The sequence below is a fragment of the Etheostoma spectabile genome, chromosome 9, assembly GCF_008692095.1.
Source record: "Etheostoma spectabile isolate EspeVRDwgs_2016 chromosome 9, UIUC_Espe_1.0, whole genome shotgun sequence".
NCBI lineage: Eukaryota > Metazoa > Chordata > Actinopteri > Perciformes > Percidae > Etheostoma > Etheostoma spectabile.
Window position 1 is genome coordinate 6908213 of NC_045741.1, and position 26759 is coordinate 6934971.

At 40.8% G+C, this 26759-nt stretch overlaps 1 protein-coding gene across 1 annotated transcript; it reads left to right on the forward strand.

Moving 5' to 3' along the window:
• Positions 1-2302: 2302 nt before the first annotated feature.
• Positions 2303-12491, forward strand: LOC116695251 (uncharacterized). The gene is made up of 3 exons (XM_032525395.1): positions 2303-3453; positions 5976-6029; positions 11117-12491. Exons 1-3 carry the CDS (start codon positions 3054-3056, stop codon positions 11347-11349), a joined length of 687 nt encoding a protein of 228 aa, XP_032381286.1. The 5' UTR covers positions 2303-3053; the 3' UTR covers positions 11350-12491.
• Positions 12492-26759: the final 14268 nt, after the last annotated feature.

Below are 26759 nucleotides of genomic sequence, written 5' to 3' on the forward strand. Positions count from 1 at the left end.
TAAGGTCTAATAAAAGAGAATTCAGATACAGTATTAGGGACCACTAAGGTCTATATAAAGAGACTTCAGATACAGTATTAGGGACCATAAGGTCTATTAAAAGAGACTTCAGATACAGTATTAGGGGACCACTAAGGTCTATATAAAAGAGACTTCAGATACAGTATTAGGGGACCACTAAGGTCTATATAAAAGAGACTTCAGATACAGTATTAGGGACCACTAAGGTCATAAAAAGAGAATCAGATACAGTATTGGGACACTAAGGTCTATATAAGAGACTTCAGACAGTATTAGGGGACACTAAGGTCTATATAAAGAGACTTCAAAGTACAGTTATAGGGGACCACTAAGGTCTATTAAAAGAGACTTCAGATACAGTATTAGGGGACCACTAAGGTCTATATAAAAGAGACTTCAGATACAGTATTAAGGGACCACTAAGGTCTATATAAAGAGACTTCAGATACAGTATTAGGGGACCACTAAGGTCTATATAAAAGGACTTCAGATACAGTATTAGGGACCACTAAGGTTATATAAAAGAGACTTCAGATACAGTATTGGGGACCACTAGGTCTATATTTTAAGAGACTTCAGATGCAGATTAGGGACCACTAAGGTCTATATAAAGAGACTTCAAATACAGTATTAGGGACACTAAGGTCCTATAAAAGAGACTTCAGATACAGTTTAGGGGACACTAAGGTCTATAAAAGAGACTTTAGATACAGTATGGGGACACTAAGGTCTTATATAAAAGAGACTTCAGATACAGTATTAGGGGACCATAAGGTCTATATAAAAGAGAATTCAGATACAGTATTAGGGGACCACTAAGGTCTATATAAAGAGACTTCAGATACAGTATAGGGGAACACTAAGGTCTATATAAAGAGACTTCAGATACAGTATTAGGGGACCACTAGGTCTATATAAAGAGACTTCAGATACAGTATTAGGGACCACTAAGGTCTATATAAAAGAGACTTCAGATACAGTTATAGGGGACCACTATGGTCTATATAAAAGAGACTTCAGATACAGTATTAGGGGACCACTAGGTCTATATAAAAGAGACTTCAGATACAGTATTAGGGGACCACTAAGGTCTATTAAAAGAGGACTTCAGATAACAGTATAGGGGACCACTAAGGTCTACATAAAAGCATCCAAAGAGCACCATGTCATGGGACCTTTAAAACACAGTGCACACTTAAAATTACATAGTAGTACATAAAACAATGATGGAAGGTTACAAGTCCGGTCCACCAAACGCTTGTTTAAAAAAGTAGAAAGGAAAAGATGACTGTAAGGTGCCAGTCTGTTCATTAGAAAATGCAGAGTTTAGCCGACAAAATGTGACTGTCCTGCAAGGATGCCCTGACTTCTTTTCTAGCACCACCTGAATATGTAACTTTCCACTCATCGGGTGAAGTATCTCCAGATCTACGAGATGAGTTGGCACATGTGGTACAGGCATTTATTCTTCCTTGACAAAGGATTCCTCTAACTTTTCTTCTGGAGCCACCAGGACGTTGACATTTATGGATTTTAGTGAAATATCTAAACAGCTACTGGTTTTTCAGTCAGATATTCTGATCCTGATCCTGATTACAGTTTAAATCACAGTAGACAAGCATTACTGTAAAAAAAAAATCACAATACAGCCACTATATTACTGTAAATTGTAAAGTAAACTACTGTAATTTTCCTTTTTCATCTTATGTTGTAATACATTAAATACTGTAAATGGAAGTACAGTACCTTTACTGTAAAAATAATTCACAGTAACTTGATGGACAATTGTTACAGTAAGATACTGTAATTTTTATGTGAAATTTGTTTGTGTATTTATGACCATGTATATTTTATGTAGCGGTGTTATAGTTGAATACATTGTGAATGCATATTTCTAAAATTGCATGTTTTGAGTTATTACACAGTTATTTTTTCTGACTTTTTTGAATCCTGCATGCAGCAAATAACCCATTTACAAAAAAGAGACAAACTAATAAAAACTATAATCTAACCGCTAAAGCTAAACTGAATTTGAAAACAAAGTTGAAACTAAATTACAGAAACTAATGAAAAATGCAAAACTATAATAACCTTGGTTTAAACCTTTGTAAGTTCCTAATGAGACTATGTCTCATTTAAATTGAGCTGTAGTCTACTGAAAGTAAAGATTTATAACCAAAGAGCGCCATCTCTGTCCTATAGTCTCCACTAGGGCTCATTTTAAAACCATCATCTAAGCATGTGTGTCCTAGTTGGATTTTTTCGTACCTCAGCACACAAGCAACCCACTGAGGTCTGAACCACCGTCCTGTAGCAGAAAGGTGAACTCACCCCGGGCTGCAGAGTGTGAGGAACATCGTCCCACGTGAGGTCGACGGTAAGGGCAACCATGGGGTCCCGGTGTCCCCGCTCTCCCAACACCATCCGCACATTTCAGCCCCGGACACCTCTGATAGGAGTGGAGGAGGCGTCGTGACTTGTGCAGTTTTTTTTCATGCGTAATTGTCCTCATCACTGGATGTAACGGCCGCGGGGACGCCGGCTCTATACAGTCACGGATTCTTGGATCCTTCATCCAACATTTACGCGTTTTATGATCAGAAGGAAATTGCTGACATATTTTCCGGAACGTCCTTTTCCTTGGAAGACATTGACGGCTGTTGTGCTCTGTCACTGTATTGTTTTTATTTCACGTTTGGAGAAAGAAAAAGTCAAAGAGTGGGCTTTGACTTTTGACTGCGCAACACAGAAAGATATGAGCTGTACATGCATACGCGCGTAACTGCCGCGCCGCCCGACAATGAATAACGCGTTGTGCGTGTTTTGTCAGTGAAAGCTGCGTGGGTAAGTTTTCAGAGGCACTGCTCCTGTCAGACAGAGACTTTGACATCTGAGGGAAACAATTGGGATTGTTTAAAAAAAAAAAAAAACTGTTACTTTCAAGCAAGACAAGTCTGGAGAGTGCTGTTTTTCATTCTGGATTGTTTGCGCCTTGGTGACCGTGCACATCCAAACCTTCCTGAGGTATTCACATGGTAGAAACGATGTTTTTATGCAACACGAGTGCTATAAAGGACTGGAGCTATTTTCTGTCTCAGATTTTGCCTCTGATGAATAAAACTACAGGTTTGGTAAACATCGACAAAGCGGAGGATGTGACGACCACGATGGTGACAGCTCTGCAGCCGGACAGCGCCATGAGCGCGAGTAACCCGCCGCTCAACTCCAACCACACCTCGGGCATGGAGCACGTCTTTCAGTACTCTTATTCCGAGAGTGACCTGCTGTACACGGACTACCGCACACCTGCACGAGACTCCATCCCGCTGCCCAAAGCGGTTCTCTACCTGGTCATGGCTGCGCTGGTGGTGGTGGCGGTGGCGTATGCCATAGTTGGACACCTGGTCAAAGACGTGGTTAATGAGTTTGTCGGTATGTGACCCCTTTTACGCGGTGTGTGTGTGTGTGTGTTTGTGTGTGTGTATGTGTGTGTGTGTGTGTGTGTGTGTGCGTGTGTACTGGGATTAATAAATTGATTATGAAACGAAGGTAAAGGTACAGACAATTAATATACATGTATACACGTTTACATGGGAGTAACTAAAACGTCATTGAAAGATTAGTGAAATAGAGCTTTTCCCTTATTTTGCATTTGGACTACTGGAAACCCCCCCCCCCCCCCCCCCCCAGAGCCCAGTTTGAGAGTCACTGGCTTCAGTTTGAAACTGATAACACAGAAGGCAAACATCTTAGATAAATTAGTAGGTTTTGGGACAGCCATGTTCTGCATTTATTGAGGGTAAGGTTAACTTTAATATGACAGTTGTTTTGCTATTAAAACCAGTAATCCCTATATAGCTCTATATAGTTCTGCTCTCAGCCAATGACCTTGTGAGGAAAACGTCCTACACTATCAGCAAGTGTCTGCGTGAGAAATGGAGACGAGGTCTGCTCTTTCTCTATTTCCGAAGAGCATCCAGCGATACATAATGAATGAAACAATGAGCCTATTTTAAGTTGTCCTAGTGCTGACTTGACCTGATAGTGAGGTTATTATATCAGGTGATTTAGAGCAAAACAGGAGATTTCACTCAGTAATGTTTCACCTGGGGCGGATCAGGACAGGGACACAGTGATAAGCGTTTTGGGTAGGCTACATATGGTTATTACAATGTACTTTTTTTTAGGACACACTCATTGAATTTTGTCTCAAGACCCTATAGGGTTTTAAAATTGTCAAATATTTTGTGAAAGAAATATAAATGGTTTTCAGACTGTGACCTCTTAAAAATGCTAATTTGGGGGTTTAGGAGCAGTATAACACATCTTTGTTTGTTACAAGAAATTTGCACATTTTGAGATTTAGGGGTGACACAACAAATCTTGTAATACTGAAAAAAAGTTTTTGGTGGGAATGATATAATATTTTAGGATTCTCTGTCATTGACATTCATGGTTAATGACAGCAACATTGGACATGGGGGGGGGGGGGGGAGGGTACTACACTATTGTTTGTTGTTTGTTTTAAAATTGGATGCAGTACTTGAAAGTTTGTGATTGTGCGGCACAAAATCACGTGCTGCGTGATGATTATCACAGAACCACGACTGAACGGATGGCAGCTAGCAGCTAACGGCTAGCAGCTAGCAGCTAACAGCTAACAGGGCGAGCTAGCTACCAGCAGGATAGAGACAGGGTAGGGGAATTTGAACAATGTCTGAGTTGAAAACGCATCTTGTTGTCACGTAAGGGCCCTGTTCATGTCACACAGACATTTTACTCGCATCTTGTGTCTGTTGAGAGGCATGAAGGCTCTAAAACCAACCCGACACCTGCCGTTTTGGCTCGTACACATAGCTGCAGCTGCTGGGTGTTGACTAGGGTTTTATATTTTAATATCTAAAAATTAGATGAATCAAATCCCGGGAAAAGACAACCCATTTCCCGGAAATCCTGGTAAATCCTGGGAAATAGCTGTTTTTATTTATTTAGCCCAAGTGATGTATCAATATCATTCAAATATGCTTTTCCCAAATTCCAAACTGACATTTTTTTTATCTAATTTGTATTATTTTTTGAGCAAAAGGACGCAGTTTGTCCTTCATCAACACAGTTTGCAATGATCAGTTCTGCTTCGTGATCATGTGAGCTGATCCGTGACATCTGCTGATTATGAAATGCCAGGTGGATTGTCTGTGACTTGTCTTCTGAAAATCTAGGCAACCCGTATAAAACCAATATTTTACAGAACTCCATTATACAAACTAATGAAATGTGCTTTGCATTGAATGATTCCTAAACCAGTCTATTAAACCAAATCCATTCTGTTTGTGTGCAGCTGCATTGGGAATAATCACTCAAAGTTAACCAAAATATTTCTTTCATATGGCAGGGCAGGCATATTTCTCTTTTAAACACATCCAAGTTAAACTAAATGAAAACGACCCACAGAAATGTACAACTGTGCGCTGCAAATAGACAGGGCCACAGGCCGATGGAAAACTGAATTGAAAAAATATAAATGCCTAAACACTCTGCCGCAATATCAGCATTAGGAGATAAAATAAAGTTCTCCATGCAAAATAAATCCAGTTCAAGAAATCTGTTCAGATTCAATTATGATTTCCAGTTTTTCCAAAATTGTTTACATTTTTCAGTGGCATGTCTCAGAGAAAAAAAAAAGTTCCATAAAATAAATTTCCTAAACTATTCCTATGCACAAAGGGACTGGTTGAGACGCTTTTTCTCATTTCCTGGATATTACTCTTTTTTTTTTTTTTTTAATCAGCTTGAAGTAGGCTATTTGTAATAAACGTCTGTCCTGCTTTTTTAGCCGGGTTTCTATGTTTCATTATCACACCTTCTTTGCCTTGTCTTTGTCATTTCATAAGAGCCAGATGGAGCAGTGTGTGCAGAGTCACCAACATGTCTGTTCTCTTGCTCCATGCTTGTAGGTGGAGGCAGGTCGATGGTTGCTGAAGGTGACGGTGGTGAAAGCAGTGAACCAGGTAAAAACCAACGCTCACATGGGTCACAGTCTGCAGCACTTAGCTTTGCCACAGAGACATGCTGACCCCCCTTCAACAGGCCGGCAGTAAGAGCTCATCTGTCTGTCTACCCTGCACCTCGTATGAAAACTCACACATACGCATTTACAAAAAACACACCGAGTGTTTGGGCTCCTGGGCATTTTTCTGAGGTGTAAATGTGGAGAATGTGTGTTTTACGGCTGCTTTCCTTCTCACCAGCGGCAGGTGGAAAAGACAGCGTCAAGCCTCGTGCTCACAGCGAGATGCTTCCCTCTTCTGACATGGTGCAACATTAGAAAAGCAAAGCAGCCTGTTGTAGACATGTTACAGTCCACATGTAAAGGAAACATAGGTGTAAACAGCAAACAGCAAGCAGGGGGGTCAGGACCTCACATCTGAGTGTTGTCCTCCACTCAGACAACACTCAAATGTTTTAATGATAAATACATCGTTAAAACCACACGTGTATTGTATATAATATATATATTTTAAAGTGCCCATATAAAAAAAAAAAAATCTATTTTTCTGGGAGTAAGGGTGTTATTTTGTGTCTCTGGTGCTTCCACACGTATACAAACTTGTAAAAGAAACTACCCATGTTGTTCTGAGTGAGATCCAGTTTCTGAATGTCCTCTGTATTCAGTCTCTGGGTGAGCTGGTCAACATCTGCACGGCTTTCTACGTCACTAGAGACGAGGTGGCTAACCGTAGCATGATAGCGCTAGCCTGCTAGCGCTAGCCTGCTAGCTCATTCCCAATGGCAAAACACTGCTACAACACACACTAGTTGACAAAAATCTCCAAAAGAACTACTTCCTGTTCCTGTTCTGCAGGTATTCCACATATGTCCCTCGTCTAGAAGACGTCTCCCTGCTGATCCTGCCTTGGACTGACCAAAGATCTAGCTACTGAGCATGTGTGACTCCCAACAAAGATATTGTATGTGAGATGTCTCACTCTGTGGCTAAAACAAATGAGAATAATAATAATAATGTATTCTGTATTAGTCCCACAAGGGGAAATTACAATTACACTCTAATTGTTACAGGCCTGAATTACACACACATGCTCAGTACCTGAGTTACCTATACATGCGCTAATGGAGAGATGTGGTGGGGGGGCTGCCCATGGAAAGGTGCCCCCTGTCTCACTCTGTATCTACAACAGAGGCCCAAACACACAGGGTGAAAACAGGATCCGCAACAATGTGCAGTACAACAAAAATACGATGTTTTTGGAAAATGAAACCATGTAAACCTATTCTGGTATAACCTCAAAATACAATTATGAACCTAAAAATAAGCAGAATATGGGTGCTTTAAATAATGGCTTTTAGCGTCAAACACTGAGACAAAAATCCCCCTTCAGCGTCTGTACGGAACAGAAAGAGCAGCTGCTCGACCACGCGCTGTAAGATGATGTAGTTTCAGGAGAGAAAATGGTATGAACGACTGAAAATCTGCATAAGGATGCTGGTTGGTGTGGTGGAAGATCAAACACCACAAGACTTCTACCCAGGAGACCGGGGTTCCTGTCCCATTTCAGTGAAAATGTGTTGCTTTGCTCAATGCACAGATGAAGAGAACTGCAACGGAGACTTAAAGCGAATCGGTTGGTTTTTATATGGGCCTGAGTCCCATATGCGCAAAAAAGGCTGACTAACAGGTCTGAGTTCTTTTGGTGGGCTGAAACAGACCAACTGTGAAAACGCCCTTATTCTGGTTTACCTATCATTATTTATATTTGTTATTTTGGTAGTAGCAGCAGTGATGGAAGATTTATTCAGTCCTTTACGTAAGTAAACATGAAAAGCAAAATACTCAGTACTAGTGTACTAATAATACTTGATGTTTCTTCACTAAGGGTATGTAAATGTGTTCAGGAAAATGTTCTTACAGTATTATTGTAACCTTTCTACACAGCGCTGTGGGGGAGGGTCTGGCGAGTCCACACAGCTTTCCGGGATGGGAGTAAAACCTGCTCTGGTTTATTGGGATTTCTTTAACCCGATCACATTGTCTTGGGTGGGGCTAAGCGCCGGACGGAGCCCCGGTGCCGCTGCTAAATAGCCCCGGGGAGGAACTTGTTTTGGTGGAACATGTGTACGTTCAAAAGTTGTTTTAGTCGTCAGGAGAAAACTCAGATTGGACAGATAGTCTAGCTGTCTGGTTTTACCCTGCAGAGATCTGAGGACCAGGTAACCATAGTCCTCAGATTGGACAGATAGTCTAGCTAGCTGTCTGGATTTACCCTGCAGAGATCTGAGGAGCAGGTAACCATAGTCCTCAGAAATCCACTGGAGTTTAAAATTCCAACACAAAGGAAGCGGAAGGTAACGGACATAATCCGGGAAAAATGGGACATCTAGCAGAATTTACAGCTGTAGCTGAACAATCCTAGAAATGGAAAGTCGTGTATATACCCTACTGTAACAATACTCAATGCAAAAGAAATCCTCATATTTGAGAAGCTGAATGCATGTAAAGGTGACATGAAAAGTGACGGAAACTATCAAAATAATTTTGCCAATCAACTAACTGATTTACCGCCAAATCCCTTTTAGCTGTTTTTTAACCACCATATTTTATAAACTCTTCAGGGCATCTTTTGTGTTCAAAAATCTTAATTTGTAAAGCACCTAAAGCTGTCAGATAAATGTAGTGGAGTAAAAGTAGCCTACCACGTTCCATGAAAGGAAATGACTCAAGCAAAGTACAAGTACCTCAAATCTGTACCTAAGTGAAGAACCGTTTGATTAAATATTACATCAGTGACATTGTGCCACTGAGACGTTGCCGTAGGAGTCATGGAAGCATTCAGCAACGGAAAAGAAGATTTATAAATCAGACTTTAACCTGAAACAATAACTAATGGGGAAAAAATAGGATTATGGAACTATGAAGTGTAGTTTTCCCTTGTGGTCATGTATCCCTTTGTTTTGGGTCTGAGGAACCCCGTTCTGCCTTCTATCTGCTCTTCATGCTCACGTCTGTCGGCCTTAATCTCAGCTCTTCATCTGACAGAACAATGATTGATGTGTCCCGATCCAAACAGGCTCCACCGCTCATGATGGGGCGGCTGTGCGGCAGACATCTCCCCGTGAAACAATTTTCTGGTGCTTTGCTTCTAATGGAATTACAGAGGCTGAACCCATCATAACTTTCCGTCAGATGGGGTTTGCGGTCGCGTTCTGCGCACGTTCTAAATACTCAGCTTGCTTGTTTTTGCCCCGTGCATGAATGTTTGGGCTTAATATCTTTAAAAGCTTGTCGTAAACTTGGTGGAAACACTTCTCAATTCCTTTATGCAAAAAAAAATCAATAGCTGCGTATCATATTTCTGCCTGTGTATTAAGCTTCTGCTTTGTTTTATTTTTGTGGGTTGAATAACTTTGGAGACTTTTTTTAAGACTTCACTTGAACCTTCCAAAATAATTGCGATGGACATTATTCATAATTTATCTGACTTTGTTTGAATATGTTCTACGACCTCAAATATTATGGGCAAATGCATTTCATAACCTGAAGATTAATCAATAATGAAAATAGTTTTTAGTTGCAAGTCTAGCTGTAAATCTGGCACGAAGCATCTCTTCTCTTTGCTTGAGAACGTTTTTGTGCACACAGTTCCTGACAAATATACATTAAAAAAGGATGCACAGGTGAAATAAGGAAGGGAAAAGGAAATGGTGGAAGGAAGACAGAAGGAAGAAACAAAGAAAAGATATATCTTAGAGAAAGATAAAGAGCACAGAAAGAAAGAGAAATGACTTGAACAAAAGTAAGAAAGGAAACAAGGACCGAAAGAAGCAAAGAAAGACAGGTGGACTTTTTATGAGCTTATGCCCCCCACTTACTTCTAAAATCTTTTTTATGAAACAATTATCTAAATCTGCTCTCAGCGGCCGAGCCAGAAGTTGTAAACATTAAGGCCGATTTGTGGATTTTTTCCAGCAGCTGTTGGCACTATTTTTCGAGCCATTTTTAGATAATAAAATTCCTAAAAATCTGTCCATCATTCGGGAAAATCCTGATGGTTGCCAAGGGGAAAAAAATCCTCCATTTAGAGCCGACACCCTGTTTTGTATCTAATTGTTCTCCAACTGTCCTCATCATTCTGAAAGCAGGACACAACAAATGTTCAGGAGAAGTTATTTTCACTCCTGCCACCTAAAATGAGGCAAAAATTGTCTAATTTTTTCTTTTTTACATTTTTTAATTTGAGATTACTTTGGGGCATTTTTAGGAAAGCTGCTGCGATAAGAACTAAGCCTTGTTAGGTGAGCCACACATCATCCAGCTAGTTCACTCCTCCAAGAGCAAGTTCAACAAACAGATTTTCCAGGCTGACGTTGCCATGGTAGCACGCACACACAGACACACACACACACACACACACAGACACACACACACACACACACACACTCACACACAGGTACATTTTGAGGTTCTTTTTTTGTTCCAATGTCAAAAGATGATAAAAACAGAAGCACAGCAACATTATTATTGATATCAATAATAAAGTCAATATTTACATTTCAAACTTTTAAGTTATTATTTAAAAATTAAACAACATTTGAACAAAAGTAACTGAGAGATTAACTGAGAACAAATTGTACCAAAAAGACAGACGTGGATCAAAGTTGTTCCTCAGGAAGCTTCTTCCTTTCTTCTGCATGTTTCAGCTCAAAGCTAACTATACTGTCCCCTTTGTCTTCCCTCTGTGTGTGTCCGTGTGTGTGTGTGTGTGTGGGGCCCAATGTTACTGCTTTTAAGTTAGGCTATGTAGCATAGGTAGGGTAGGAAATTGGCGTAAACAGCATTACTAATCTAGAAACCTATTTTTGGAGCAGAGTTCATGGAACGAACAGCACTATTTCCCCAGTTGTACAACTTTTGCTCCATTGATTTGCCCGTCCAGTCAGACATACTGAGGCCAAATGACATAAAGTTGAAGTTATCTTAAACCCTAAAAGACTCCGGGCTTTTGAAGAAATCATTTGCCCCCACCCCTTTCTGCACTGATATCCAGAATGACACCACTGCTATGCCTTTGTATCATTACAGACTGGGTGTTTGGCTCTCGTCGAGTTAGCAGCCGCAACAAGACGGAGATCAACTGCATCAGCAACAACATGAACGAGATGAGTGAGTTGGGCGAGAGGCCCCAGCTGGTGGAGATGGGCTACGTATCCCTCAACCACTCTAACTGCCTGAGCTCCATCAGATCGGAGGAGACAGTGGTCACCATAGACGAGACGTTACAGCAGCGACCCCCAGACACTCACTCTGGGACCTAACCTGGGACCTTCTCACCTTAACCGGAGAGTTCTACAGCAGCGTGTTGCTTTTCTTGTGCAAGTGGATTCACAAGTCGGTCCTGAATTGACGCTCTATCCACTCTTTTCTCACCTGTAGGTGGGCTGTAAAACCTGCAACTTTGGAGCCAGAAGGGACTTTGAATTGTAGGCTATTGCTGGAACGTTACAGGCATTGGATGCTGATGTCTGCATCTGATTAGACTTCTTTCTGCGGAGATGACAAGAGAGGACGGCTGCAGCTGTTTTGTTTTTTGTAAATTTTGTTCTTATCGTGCTGTCCCTTTTATCAAGTGACCCCTTGTGAAAATACCACCCTGGTATCGCGACATGCACTTCACTTTAACCACAAACAGTATGTAATCCCTCTAAATATAGGATGCACGCTAGTCAGTGCTTATTGTAATGTCGCTGCTATCGCACAGTTAAAAACTTTCCTTTCATAAAAGCAATCACATCAACTACTTTTTTTATTTCCCTGGTTGCTGTGAGACACTTAAAGATGTTTTTTGTAATTATTGTAAAGTTTGTATCAAGCACTTTCAATGACACCGGAAGGCTACAAATGCTCTTTTTCGTGTGACAACGCTGTAATTACTGGGGACACAAAACTTACAACACGTTGATAAATGAAAAGTATTTCCTAGTTTGATGTTATTAGCTCGACGTGAACAAGCGCTGAATCACCTTTAAGAGCTATGGTTGCAAAAAATGACACATAGAAGTAAGCCATTGTTGTTTGGCCCATATATAAGAAACTCCTTTCAGTGATCAAAATTTATGATTTCTGTCAAAAAATGGCCTCACCTATGAAGCAAACGGTGTTGATTGTTTGTTGATCCTTGTAATATTTCATGTGAAATGGCTTAATGTCAAAGCCTTTGTTTACCTTTCTTCCAGCACGGTTAAGGGCTATGGACCACTGCTGTTGAGTCTCAGCGCTGTGATTGGCTGAAGAGTTTCTGATCTGCAGCTGAGATACGCTGAGGGGTGGAGATGATGATTACATTCTTTATCTCAAACCTGAATGAAATATCTGGGATCTGTCAACTTCACATTGACATACATTTGCTGAATAATCTTGTTAGTTCCACAATAAATAGACATTTTGGTAACACTTTATCACAACCATTCTTAATAAATGGTAAATTGATAGTTAATTAAACTGTAGTTAGTAGTTATTTTACTGTTAATAAACAATGAAATGATCATCTATAATATTTACTTATTATCAATAATGTTATAATTTCCTATTTCATCATTAGTTTAGTGTGATACACAGTAAATATATACAGTTTTAACACATGTACATTTGGTTTTATGCTTTGTCAGTGGTCAATAATTGTTTTGTAAACCATCTATAAACATTTTGATGGCTATTATATAGATATAACTATAGCTTATAATATGTTAAAGATTAATTAGTGGTTTATAAAGCATGAAGTAATATTCATTTGGCCCCATTCCATTTTTTTATGGAATTAAAAAAAAAAAAGATAATTGATTATAAGTGCACTGAAAATATCTAAATAATGTTTATAGATGCTTTGCAGGTATGTATTATTGCATTGACAAATATAACCATCAGCTTATAAAAAAGCCATCCAAATAACATTCATTGATGGTTTACATATGGTTTGTTAAAGGTTTTCAAATCATTAGGTAATTATTAACAAATACTTAAAAGCAGGGTTGGTAGCTATTTCCAATATACTATTTTTACATATATACTGTATGTTAGAAATGGTCTTTACCCCCCGACAGCAATGAATAAGTTAAGTTTTCAATATTACCAACCCTGCCTTTGATGTAATATATAAAATGTTATGATGTGTGCAACAATGAACAGATTGTTATTGTCATTTTAATGTTTGTTAACAGTAAAATAACAATGAACCTAAGCTTAACTAACTATCAATTCATTATGAACGGTGATTGTTATTGTGTGTTACCAACATTTTTATAATGAAATCAGTAAAACTGAAAAACTATTGATCAGTATTGATCAGGTAACATGGGTATAAGAAATCCTCCTCATCCCAGGATCAAATGTTTGCATATTATTTCAGTCGTGTCTTCCTAAAGCACTAACGCATTAAAATAACATTTCCTTATATCACAGAACTGACTGCGGAGAAATCATTGATGCACTGTTTGGGTGTTTTATTATAAAACCACAAAATAGGTTGATGGAACTCGTGCAACATGCCCTTGAAGATGCATGCTGCGGTATGTTTCTTCCTACACATCGTTTCCTTTAACACCTCATGGTCTCAGAGGTTCTTTAGTGCAGCAACCAACTGCTGTGAGGATGCAGTGGAAATATTAATGAGCACGGCACACGGCGCACACACGCTATACGATATCGATGGGGAAAAGACTTCTGTGTCATGGAATCCTTCATAGAAGTCCAAAGCATCTTGGGCAAACCCTGGTGGGATTTCACTAATGTTTAAAGGTCCCATGACATGTTGCTCTTTGGATGCTTTATATAAACCTTAGTGGTCCCCTAATACTGTATCTGAAGTCTCTATAGACCTTAGTGGTCCCCTAATACTGTATCTGAAGTCTTTTTTCTATAGACCTTAGCGGTACTTTTGCTTTTATTTTGCTTTCCCTCACGTAAACGACGATGGTTTTTGGTTGAGGTTCATCCTTAGCTGAAGTTACTGTGGCGACGCATTTTTTGTCTTTTCTCCACCATGATTTGTTCTCATATGGGCCTGAGTCTGACATGACGGACCGTTGAGTGAACGCTGGCACAACTTGCTGCTGCGTGCTCGCCGCTCTCCTGGCCGTTGACGCTGCCCAAAGTTTTGATCCCAATTTGCGCCGGTAACATCGTTTGTCTGTACCTGGATTTTTTTTTTTTTTTTCTTCTTTTTTTTTTTTTTCTGCTGCTGTTCGCCTGCTGTTGATGGGTCTGCTGCAATCTCGGCTATTGACCTTCTCCGGTTGCGCTATCACCTGCCTGGACCTACCCCGGCGGCTTCTACACCTTCACCGGCCATCGCCTTTCAGCCCCGCCGGAGATACATCCACCGAGGGTCCCGCAGGAATTTCCACTACAACACTCAACGGAATAAAGTCCATCTGGTCCAGCTCTCGTCGCCTCCACGCTCTACCAACCGGGCGGTTGACCACAGCGTGTTAGCCTGCTAGCCCGTTCGGCTAGCACCGCCACCATCTGTGACACCCTCACTCAACTTCGCTCTGCTCACACCGCTCACTGACAGGCAAGGGACAACTCATCCAGGACTTCATCTCCGTCGTAAGCTAACTTTTTTCTTTTTACTGAGACATGGCAGCAGCCCGCATCTTTTCTGAACTAATGAATCCACTCCTAGTGATTGTTTACATCTGTCAACCCCGTGGCTCTGGCAGGGGGAAGGAGGTCTCGCGATAATCTACCGCGAGAAGTGGAAGGTCTCGCCGGTGTCTGGTTCTGTCTTCAGCTCCTTTGAATCTGCTGTCTGCAAATTGTCTGGTCCCACTCCAACCATTGCTACTGTCTACCGCTCCCCTAACCCAATAGTGATTTTTTAAATGACTTGGCTGCTTTCCTTACCCACTTATTTCCTCCTCTCACCAAATATAATACTGCTGGGTTTGTCAATATCCACATGGACAATATAACCTGCCTCTCACCAAGACTTCACCTCCTGCTTAGACATTTTTGGATGTCAGCAACATACCACTTTTCCGACACACCTCCAAAGGACATATTTGGCTTTAATCTGCTGCTTCCTGGTGGTCCACCCCATCTGACCTTACAGCAATGACTCTCCATAACTGACCATTTTTCCTCCTCACATTTACAGTGAAACTCAGTCTCCTCCATCTCAAAAATACCACGCCTTTATTTCATTTCGGAACAAAAGAATCAAACCCCGCCCCCTCACTTCCAACTACCCTCCTCCCCCGCTTCCTGACACTCACATCTCTCCCCCCCCGCTGAATCTGGTCCTCTCCATTACAAACACTGGACTCCATATATTCTCAATTCTCTTGCAAACCGTTGAAAAAGCAGATCTGTTTTTTCTTCTCCGTCTCCGCCCCTTGTGTTCACCCCCGATCTGCTCTCATGAAAGCCAAAGGTCGGCAACTTGAACGTCTCCATAGAAAACTGGTCTCACTATTCAACAAAGAAATGTACAACAGCCACATCCTACGTTACAAGGACTCTATTGCCAGCACCAAATCCCACTACTACTCCCACAAAATCACGGCCACAAAGGAAACTCCAAGTCACTGTTTCTCCTTACTTAACAATGTCACCCAACCCCTGGACTCTCTCCCCTCCCCATTTGTACACTACCCTCCTTCTGCAACTCGTAATGTGTCCTTTTTCACAGAAAAAATCAAACATCCACCCGCATCTTGGATCAATCCCTCACCTCAGCATCTCAGATAACCTTCATTCTCCCAACACTCATTCCCTCCTTTCCGTCCTCCCCACTATTTCAGAAAATCCCAGAGTCTCCACCCGAAATTCCAAGCCATCTACTTGTAAACTTGATCCCCCTCCCCCACCCAACTTGTTAAAGCCTGTCTTCCCTCCCCTTGTCCCCCTATTCTGCTATCATCCCACCTCCTCCCCCTTACCACTGAACCGTCCCCCTACATCCTTCAAAACTGCTGCATCACCCCCTATTTTGAAAAAACCTGGTGCCCGACCCCACCAACTTCAAACTTCCCGTCCTATTTCCAATCTTCCCTTCCTCTCCAAAATTCTTGAAAAAACAGTTGCCTCTCAACTCCATTCTCCACTATCCCACAATTACCTGTATGAACAGTTCCAGTCCGTTTTCCCGCCCCCCCTCCATAGCACTGAACAGCACTCATCAAAATCACACCAACCCTCCTCATGGCAGCTGATTCTGGACTCCCTCACCATCCCATCCTCCTCGACCTGAATGTCCCAGCAAGCATTTTGACCACCATCTGGTTTCCCCCCCCACACCACCCTCCTCAATAGGCCTATTCTTCCTTGGCCTCACCTCCACACTCCCGGTAGACTGGTTCACCCGCTCTTACCTCTCTGGTTTGCACACAGTTTTCAGTCCACCGCTCAATCCTGTGATCCCCCATTGTCCCTCCCTCCGTCCACTTCCAGGTTTTGGTCCCCCATGGGCTGCTGTTTTTTGGGGCCCCTACTCCTTCTCATTTTTAACTGCGTCTTTCCCCTCGGCCAATACGCTTTCCCCGCAAATTTTACCATTCACTTCCAACTTTACGCCCGACTGACACCCCAGCTCTACCTCTCCCACCAAACCCTCGGCCCACTCCTCCCGCCCCACCTTCCCTTTACGGATTTGCCCATCTCTGAAATAAACAATCTGGGGCTCACTCCACCAACAACTTCTCCCCTAATATTTAAACCTTAATAAAACCGAGTTTTTTTCTCCTCATTTGGGCACCAAAGCCCCACTCTTTCCAAAACAGACGGTTATGTTTTTTCTCTCATCAAATTGTACCAAACTGCTCTCGTCCCTCACCCCCACTCCCCCAGGTTAAGATTCACCCTGGGGGTGTCCATCCTTGGGACCACATTTATCCCTTTTCAACCCCATTATCAGAACATTACCCTACCCGGTCCCCCCTGCCCACTTCCCAACTCGTAATACCAATCCACGCCTTCCGCCCCTCCCTTAACCACCAACTCTACCGCTGCAATTCTGTCCACGTTCCTCGTCGAATCCCCCGTTCCTCGATTTTTTTGCCAACCTCCTCCCTCCTTCTGTCGCCTCTGCTCACAAATCCCTCCAACAAACTTTCAAGTTGGTTCCAAGAATTCATCTGCCCCGCCATCAATAACTCGAACCCCCTCCATCCCCCACATCACTCCCCGTCCTCCCCCCAACAGCTCCAAACTGCTCCCGGTCCCCCTCCGTTTCCGTATCAAATCAAATCCCCTCTCTAGCTGTCCTCACGTTTCAAGTGATACACAACCTTTCCGTGTGCCCCCCTAATTTCCTCCATACCCCTGTCTTGTCCCCCCCACCCCCGCGTCTCACCACCAACCTGTGGGGGCAGAGCTTTTAGGCCGCGTCCGCTCTGCTCCCGTCTCCCGGGAAACTCAAACTACCACCCCCAACTCAGAAAACCATTGGATTCATTCCCCCTTTTCAAATCACAATATTAAAACACAATCTGTTTATAACTGCCCCTATTTTCCATGTTAAAATGGTTCCCCCTTTTTTGCTTTTCCTCGCCTGTTTTTTTCCCTGTTTTTTTGTAATAGTACAATTTTGTTTTTTGCTTTTTTTTATAGTAAAAAAAAATTTTGTTTTTTTGCTTTTTTTTTATATAATAGTCAAATTTGTGTTTTTTTTTTTTTTGGCTGTACAAATCGTAATTTTGTTTTGCCTGTTGTTGGAATAGTAATTGTTTTTTGCCTTTGGTTTTTTGTATAAAGTTTTGGTTTTTTTTTGTTTGTTTTTTTTTTTTGGCTTGTATAGTATTAATTTTGTTTTTTTGGCCTGTTTGTATAGTCATTTTTTTTTTTTTTTTTTTTAGCTGTTTTTTTTTTTTTTTGGTTTAATAGTTATATTTTTGTGTTAGCCTTGTGTCCCCTTTTTAACTTTATAATTCCCTTAGTTGCAGCGTCCCCTTGAGTTTGGGCCCTAAGAAAGGCGCCTTTAAATAAAAATTGTAATTTATTATTATTATTATTATGATTATATAAAAAGAACTTCAGATACCAGTATTAGGGACCACTATAGGTCTATCATAAAAGAGACTCATACAGTATTAGGGGACCACTAAGGTCTATAGAAAAAAGACTTCAGATACAGTATTAGGGGACCACTAAGGTCTATAGAGACTTCAGATACAGTATTAGGAACCACTAAGGTTTATATAAAGCATCCAAAGAGCAAACATGTTGGGACCTTTAAACATTAGTGAAATCCCACCAGGGTTTGCCCAAGATGCTTTGGACTTCTATGAAGGATTCCATGACACAGAATCGCTTTTTCCCCAATCATATCGTATAGCGTGTGTGCGCCGTGTGCCGTGCTCATTAATATTTCCACTGCATCCTCACAGCAGTTGGTTGCTGCCTAAAGAACCTCTGAGACCATGAGGTGTTAAAGGAAACGATGTGTGGAAAGAAACTACCGCAGCATGCATCTTCAGGGCATGTTGCCACGAGTTCCATCAACCTATTTTGGTTTTATAATAAAACACCCAAAATGCATCAATGATTTCTCCGCAGTCAGTTCTGTGATATAAGGAAATGTTATTTTAATGCGTTAGTGCTTTAGGAAGACCACGACTGAAATAATATGCAAACATTTGATCCTGGGATGAGGGAGATTTTCTTTACCCATTTACCTGATCAATACTGATCAATAGTTTTTCATTTTACGATTTCATATAAAAATGTTGGTACACCACAATAACAATCACCGTTCATAATGAATTGATAGTTAGTTAAGCTTAGGTTCATTGTTTTTTAACTGTTAACAAACATTAAAATGACAATACAATCTGTTCATTGTTGCACACATCATAACATTTTTAATTACATCAAAGGCAGGTTGGTAATATTGAAACTTAACTTATTCATTGCTGTCGGGGGGTAAAGACCATTTCTAACATACATATATATGTAAAAATAGTATATTGGAATAGCTACCAACCCTGCTTTTAAGTATTTGTTAATAATTACCTAATGATTTGAAAACCTTTACAAACCATATGTAAAACCATCAATGAAGTTTATTTGGATGGCTTTTTATAAGCTATGGTATATTATTTGTCAATGCAATATACATACCTGCAAAGCATCTATAAACATTATTTAGAATTTTTCAGTGCACTTATAATCAATTATCTTTTTTTTTTTTTTATTCCATAAAAAATGGAATGGGGCCAAATGAATATACTTCATGCTTTATAAACCACTAATTAATCTTTAACATATTATAAGCTTAGTTATATCTATATAATAGCCATCAAAATGTTTATAGAGGTTTACAAAACAATTATTGACCACTGACAAAGCATAAAAACCAAATGTACATGTGTTAAAACTGTATATATTTACTGTGTATCACACTAAACTAATGATGAAATAGGAAATTATAACATTATTGATAATAGTAAATATTATAGATGATCATTTCATTGTTTATTAACAGTAAAATACTACTAACTACGTGTTAATTAACTATCAATTTACCATTTATTAAGATGGTTGTGATAAAGTGTTACCAAAATGTCTATTTATTGTGAAACTAACAAGATTTCAGCAATGTATGTCAATGTGAAGTTGACAGATCCCAGATATTTCATTCAGGTTTGAGATAAAGAATGTAATCATCATCCCACCCCTAGCGTATCTCAGCTGCAGATCAGAAACTCTTCAGCCAATCACAGCGCTGAGACTCAACAGCAGTGGTCCATAGCCCTTAACCTGGCTGGAAGAAAGGTAAAAAAGGCTTTGACATTAAGCCATTTCACATGAAATATTACAAGGACAACAAACACTCAACACCGTTTGCTTCATAGGTGAGGCCATTTTTTGACAGAAATCATAAATTTTGATCACTGAAAGGAGTTTCTTATATATGGGCCAAACAACAATGGCTTACTTCTATGGTGCATTTTTTGCAACCATAGCTCTTAAAGTGATTCAGCGCTTGTTCACGTCGAGCTAATAACATCAAACTAGGAAATACTTTTCTTTATCAACGTGTTGTAAGTTTTGTGTCCCCAGTAATTACACAGCGTTGTCACACGAAAAAGAGCATTTGTAGCCTTCCGGTGTCATTGAAAGTGCTTGATACAAACTTTACAATAATTACAAAAAACATCTTTAAGTGTCATAAGCAACCAGGGAAATAAAAAAGTAGTTGATGTGATTGCTTTTATGAAAGGAAAGTTTTAACTGTGCGATAGCAGCGACATTACAAAGCACTGACTAGCTGGCATCCTATTATGTAGGGATTACAACTTGTTGTGGTTAAAGTGAAGTGCATGTCGCGATACAGGGTGGTATTTTCACAAGGGGTCACTTGATAAAAGGGACGCACGATAAGAAAAAATTTACAAAAAACAAAACAGCTGCAGCCTCCTCTCTTGCTCTCCGCAGAAAGAAGTCTAATCAGATGCAGACATCACCTCAATGCCTGTAACGTTCCAGCAATAGCCTACAATTCAAGTCCCTTCTGGCTCCAAAGTTGCAGGTTTTACAGCCCACCTACAGGTGAGAAAAGAGTGGATAGAGCGTCAATTCAGGACCGACTTGTGAATCCACTTGCACAAGAAAAGCACCACGCTGCTGTAAACTCTCCGGTTAAGGTGAGAAGTCCCAGGTTAGGTCCCAGAGTGAGTGTTGGGGGTCCTGCTGTAACGTCTCGTCTATGGTGACCACTGTCCTCCTCCGATCTGATGGAGCTCAGGCAGTTAGAGTGGTTGAGAGGATACGTAGCCCTCTCCCACCAGCTGGGGCCTCTCCCCCAACTCACTCACTCGTTCAGTGTTGCTGATGGCAGTTGATCTCCGCTGTTGCGGCTGCTAACTCGACGAGAGCCAAACACCCAGTCTGTAATGATACAAAGCATAGCAGTGGTGTCATTCTGGATATCAGTGCAGAAAGGGGTGGGGGCAAATGATTTTCAAAAGCCCGATTCTTTGGGTTTAGATAACTTCAACTTTATGTCATTTGGCCTCAGTATGTCTGACTGGACGGGCAAATCAATGGAGCAAAAGTTGTACAACTGGGGAAATAGTGCTTGTTTTCCATGAACTCTGCTCCAAAAATAGGTTTCTAGATTAGTAATGCTGTTTACGCCATTGCCTACCCTACCTATCTAACTCTAGCAACTTAAAAGCAGTAACATTGCCCCACCACACAACACACACACACGGACACCACAGAGGGAAGACAAAGGGGACAGTATAGTTTATGAGCTGAAACATGCAGAAGAAAGGAAGAAGCTTCCTGAGGACAACTTTGATCCACGTCTGCTTTTTGGTACAATTTGTTCTCAGTTAATCTCTCAGTTACTTTTGTTCAAATGTTGTTTAATTTTAAATAATACTTAAAAGTTTGAAATGTAAATATTGACTTTATTATTGATAATCAATAATAATGTTGCTGTGCTTCTGTTTTTATCATCTTTTGACATTGGAAACAAAAAAGAACCTCAAAATGTACCTGTGTGTGTAGTGTGTGTGTGTGTGTGGTGTGTGTGTTGTGTGTGTGTGTGTGGTGTGTCTGTGTGTGCGTGCAACCATGGCAAGTCACCTGGAAAATCTGTTTGTTGAACTTCTCTGTGGAGGAGTACTAGCTGGATGATGTGTGCCTCACCTAACAAGGCTTAGTTCTTATCGCAGCAGCTTTCCTAAAATGCCCCAAAGTAATCTCAAATTAAAAAATGTAAAAAAGAAAAATTAGACAATTTTTCTCATTTTAGGTGGCAGGAGTGAAAATACTTCTCCTGAACATTTGTTGTCCTGCTTTCAGAATGATGAGGACAGTTGGAGAACAATTAGATACAAAACGGGGTCGGCTCTAAATGGAGATTTTTTTCCCCTTGGCAACCATCAGGATTTCCCAATGATGGACAGATTTTTAGGAATTTTATTATCTAAAATGGCTCGAAAAATAGTGCCAACAGCTGCTGGAAAAAATCCACAAATCGGCCTTAATGTTTACAACTTCTGCTCGGCCGCTGAGAGCAATTTAGATAATGTTTCATAAAAAAAGATTTAGAAGTAAGTGGGGGGCATAAGCTCAAAAAAGTCCACCTGTCTTTCTTCTTTCTTTCGGCCTTGTTTTCCTTTTTTACTTTTGTTCAAGTCATTTCTCTTTCTTTCTGTGCTCTTTATCTTTCTCTAAGATATATCTTTTTCTTTGTTTCTTCCTTCTGTCTTCCTTCCACCATTTCCTTTTCCCTTCTTATTTCACCTGTGCATCCTTTTTTAATGTATATTTGTCAGGAACTGTGTGCACAAAAAACGTTCTCAAGCAAAGAGAAGAGATGCTTGTGCCAGATTTACAGCTAGACTTGCAACTAAAAACTATTTATCATTGATTAATCTTCAGGTTATGAAATGCATTGGCCCATAAATTTGAGGTCGTAGAACATATTCAAACAAAGTCAGATAAATTATGAATGAATGTCCATCGCAATTATTTTGGAAGGTCAAGTGAAGTCTTAAAAAAAGCTCTCCAAAGTTATTCAACCCACAAAAATAAAACAAAGCAGAAGCTTAATACACAGGCAGAAAATATGATACGCAGCTATTGATTTTTTTTTGCATAAAGGAATTGAGAAGTGTTTCCACCAAGTTTACAGACAAGCGTTTAGAAGAATATTAAGCCCAACCATTCCCAATGCAGCGGGGGCAAAAACAACAAGCTGAAGTATTTAGACCGTGCGCAGAACGCGAACCGCAAACCCATCTGACGGAAGTTTATGATGGGTTTCAGCTCTGTATTGTCATTAGAAGCAAAGCACCAGAAAATTGGTTTCACGGGGAGATGTCTGCCGCACAGCCGCCCCATCATGAGCGGTGGAGCCTGTTTGTGACGGACACATCAATCATTTGTTCGTCAGATGAATGAGCCGAGATTAAGGCCGGCACGACGAGCCAGAGCTGGAGCATGAAAGAAGCAGATAGACAGGCCAGAACGGGGGTGGTTTTTTCCCCTCCAGACCCCAAACAACGAGGAGTACAGGCATGACCAAAAGGGAAAAACCTACAATCTTCCAATATCTATTGTTTTTCCCATACCTCTTTTGTGGCTAAGTTGTTTTTTTTCCAGGTTAAAGTTCTGAATTTATAAATCGTTCTTTTTTCCGTTTGGCTGAATGCTTTTCAATGACCTTTTCCCCTAACGGCCAACGTCCCCCCTCAGTGCACAATGTTTCACCTGATGATGTAAATAGTTAAATTCAAAACGTTCCCTCCTTCAGGTTACAGATTTGAGCTGTACTGTACTTGGATTGATTCCATTTCTTTTATGGAACGTGGTAGCCCCCTAGACTTTTATTACCAGCTTAACATTTTTATCCTGACAGCCTTTAGGTTTTTTCTGATCAAATTAAGAATTTTGAAACACCAAGAATGGCCCCTGAAAGAGTTTTCTTTTGTTTGTTAAAAATTGGTGAGTTAAAAAACAGCGTTAAAAACGGATTTGTTTGCGGAAATCAGTTAGTTGGATTTTTGGACAAAAATTTTTTTTTTTTGATAGTTTTTTTCAGTCACGTTTCATGTTCACCTTTTAAAACCATTCATTCAGCTTCCTATATGAGGATTTTTCCTTTTTGCAAATGAGTAATTTTTATTTTACATTAGGCTAAATCACACTTTCCACTTTCTAGGAAATTTGTTCAGCTACCAGCTGTAAATTCCCTGCTAGATGTCCCATTATTTCCTTTCCCGGATTATTCCCGCCGTTACCTTCCCGTCCTTGTTTTGGGAATTTTATTTAAACTCCCAGTGGATTTTTTCCCCTGATGAACTATGATTTTTGTTACCTGCTTACTCAGATCCTTCTGCAGTGGTAAATCCAAAACAGCTACTCCGACTATCGGTTTCCAATCTGAGGGACAATGTTACCTGGGTTTCCCTCATCCCCTTTCCTCTTGCAGGTAAAAAAACCAGACGCTGAAGACTAGCTGTCCAATCTGAGTTTTCTCCTGACGACTTAAAAACACTTTTTTGAACGTACACATGTTCCACCAAAAAGTTTCCTCCCCGGGGGCTATTTAGCCAGCGGCACCGGGCTCCGTCCGGCGCTGAGCCCACCCAAGAACATGTGATCGGGTTTAAAGAATCCCAATAACCAGAGCAGTGTTTTTACTCCATCCGAAAGCTGTGGGTGGACTCGCCAGACCCCCCCCACAGCGCTGGTGTAGAAAGGTTTACAATAATACTGTAGAAACATTTTCCGGACACATTCCATACCCTTTGTGAAGAACAATCCAGTATTAGTAATACACTATTAACTGAGTTTTGCTTTTTGTTTCATGTTTACTTACGTAAAGGAACTGAATAAATCTTCCAATCACTGCTTTCTGCTAAAAACAAATAACCAAATAAAATATGAGGTTTAAACCAGAATCGGGCGTTTTTCACAGTTGGTCTGTTTCAGCCCACCCAAAAGAAACTCAGACCTGTTGTCAAGCCCTTTTTTGCCCCATATGGGAACTCAGGCCCATAGAAAAACCACCCGATTCGCTTTAAGGTCTCCGTTTGCAGTTTCTCTTCAATCTGTGTGCATTGAGCAAAGCAAGCACCATTTCACACTGAATGGGGACAGGAACGCCGGTTCGCCTGGGTAAGTCCTTTTGGTGGTGTTTGTGATCTTCCACCACACAAACCAATCCTTATGCAGATTTTCGTCCGTTCATACCATTTTTTTTCCTCCCTGAAACTACATCATCTTACAGCGCTGGTCGATCAGCTGCTCTTTCTGTTCCGTACAACGCTGAAGGGGGATTTTTGTCTCAGTTTTTTTTTTGAACGCTAAAGGCCATATTTAAGCCAACCCATATTCTGCTTATTTTTTTTAGGTCAAATTGTATTTTGAGGTTATACCAGAATAGGTTTTACATGGTTTTTTCATTTCCAAAAACATCGTATTTTTGTTGTTGTTACTGCACAGTTTTTGCGGATCCTGTTGTTTCACCCTGTGTGTTTGGCCTCCTGGTTGGTAATTACAGAGGTGACAGGGGGCACACCTTTCCATGGGCAGCCCCCCACAACATCCTCTTCCATTAGCGCATGTTATAGGTAACTCAGGTACTGACCTGTGTGTGGATAATTCGGCCCTGTAACAATTTAGAGTGTAATTGTAATTTTCCCCTTGTGGGACTAATACGAATACATTATTATTATTATTCCATTTGTTTGTTAGCCACAAAGGTGAGAGCTTCACATACAATCTTTTTGTTGGGGAGCCACACATGCTCAGTAGCTAAATCTTTGGTCAGTCCAAGGCAGGATCAGCCAGGTGAAGTCTTCTACGATGGGACATAAATGGGGTGGAATACCTGCAAAGACAGGAACAGAAGAGGTTTTTCTTTTGTGGAGATTTTTGTCAACTAGTGGGTGTTTTCAAGCGTGTTTTGCCATTGGAATGAGCCTAGCAGGCTAGCGCTAGCACAGCTGCCTATCATGCTACGGTTAGCCACCTCCGTCTTCTAGTGGACGTAGAAAGCCTGCAGATGTTTTGACCAGCTCACCCAGAGACTGAATACAGAGGGACATTCAAAACTGGGAATCCACGTCAGAACAACAATGGGTAGTTTCTTTTACAGTTTGTATACGTGTGGAAGCACTCAGAGACACAAAATAACCCTTACTTACTCCCAGAAAAAAAATAGTTTTTTTTTTTTTTTTTTTATATGGGCCCACTTTTTCAAAAATCATATATTTATATACACCATCACGTGTTTGGTTTCTTCAAACGATGACACATTGTTTAACAATTTTAAACATTTTTTGTGGTTTTTTGTCCTGAGTGGAGGAACAACACTGAATGTTGAGGTCCTGAAATTTCCCCTTGCTTTTGCTCTGTTTGCTGTTTACCAACCTTGTTTTTTCCCTTTACATGTGGACCTTGTACAGAGTCCCTACAACAGCCTGCTTTGCTTTTTCTAATTGTGTTTGGGCCACCATGTCAGAAGAAGGGAAGCATCGCCTCTCTGTGAGCAACTTAGCATTTTTACGCTGTCCCCTTTACCACCTGCCGTCTGGTGAGAACGGAAGGCAGGGCCGTAAAACAACATTTTCCTCCCACATTTAAACACCTCAGAAATGCCCAGTAGGCCCAACACACTTCGGTGGGTGGTTTTTTTTGTTGTAAATGCGTATGTGTGGGGAGTTTTTTTTCTTTTTTTCCAACGAGGTGCAGGGTAAAAGACAGAACAGATGGACCCTTTTCTTACTGGCCGGCCTGTTTTGAGGGGGGTCAAGCATGTCCCTCCTGTGGCAAAAAAGCTAAGTGGCTGGCAGACCCTGTGACCCATGGTGAGGCGTTGTTGGTTTTTTTTTTAAACCTGGGTTCAACTGCTTTTCAACCCCCGTCACCTCAACTTTCCAATCACCATCTCACTGCCATCCACCTACAAGCATGGAGCAAAAGATAACAACATGTTTGGTGGACCTCGTCTGCCAACACTGCTCCCATCCTGGGGCCTTCTAATTAAAATGACCAAGCTGGATGGGCAAAGAAAGGTGTTGGTGGATAAATTAACTCTAGAACCCGGACGAAAACCTAACAAAGCCGAGCAGAAACGCCTTTATGTACAAGAATACCTACTTTGTCCAAGCGCTGATTTTAAAAAAAAAAAAAAATAGTAATATCCAGGAAGGATGAGAAAAAGCGTCTTCACCATCCCCCTGTTTGTGCATATAGAATAGTTTTT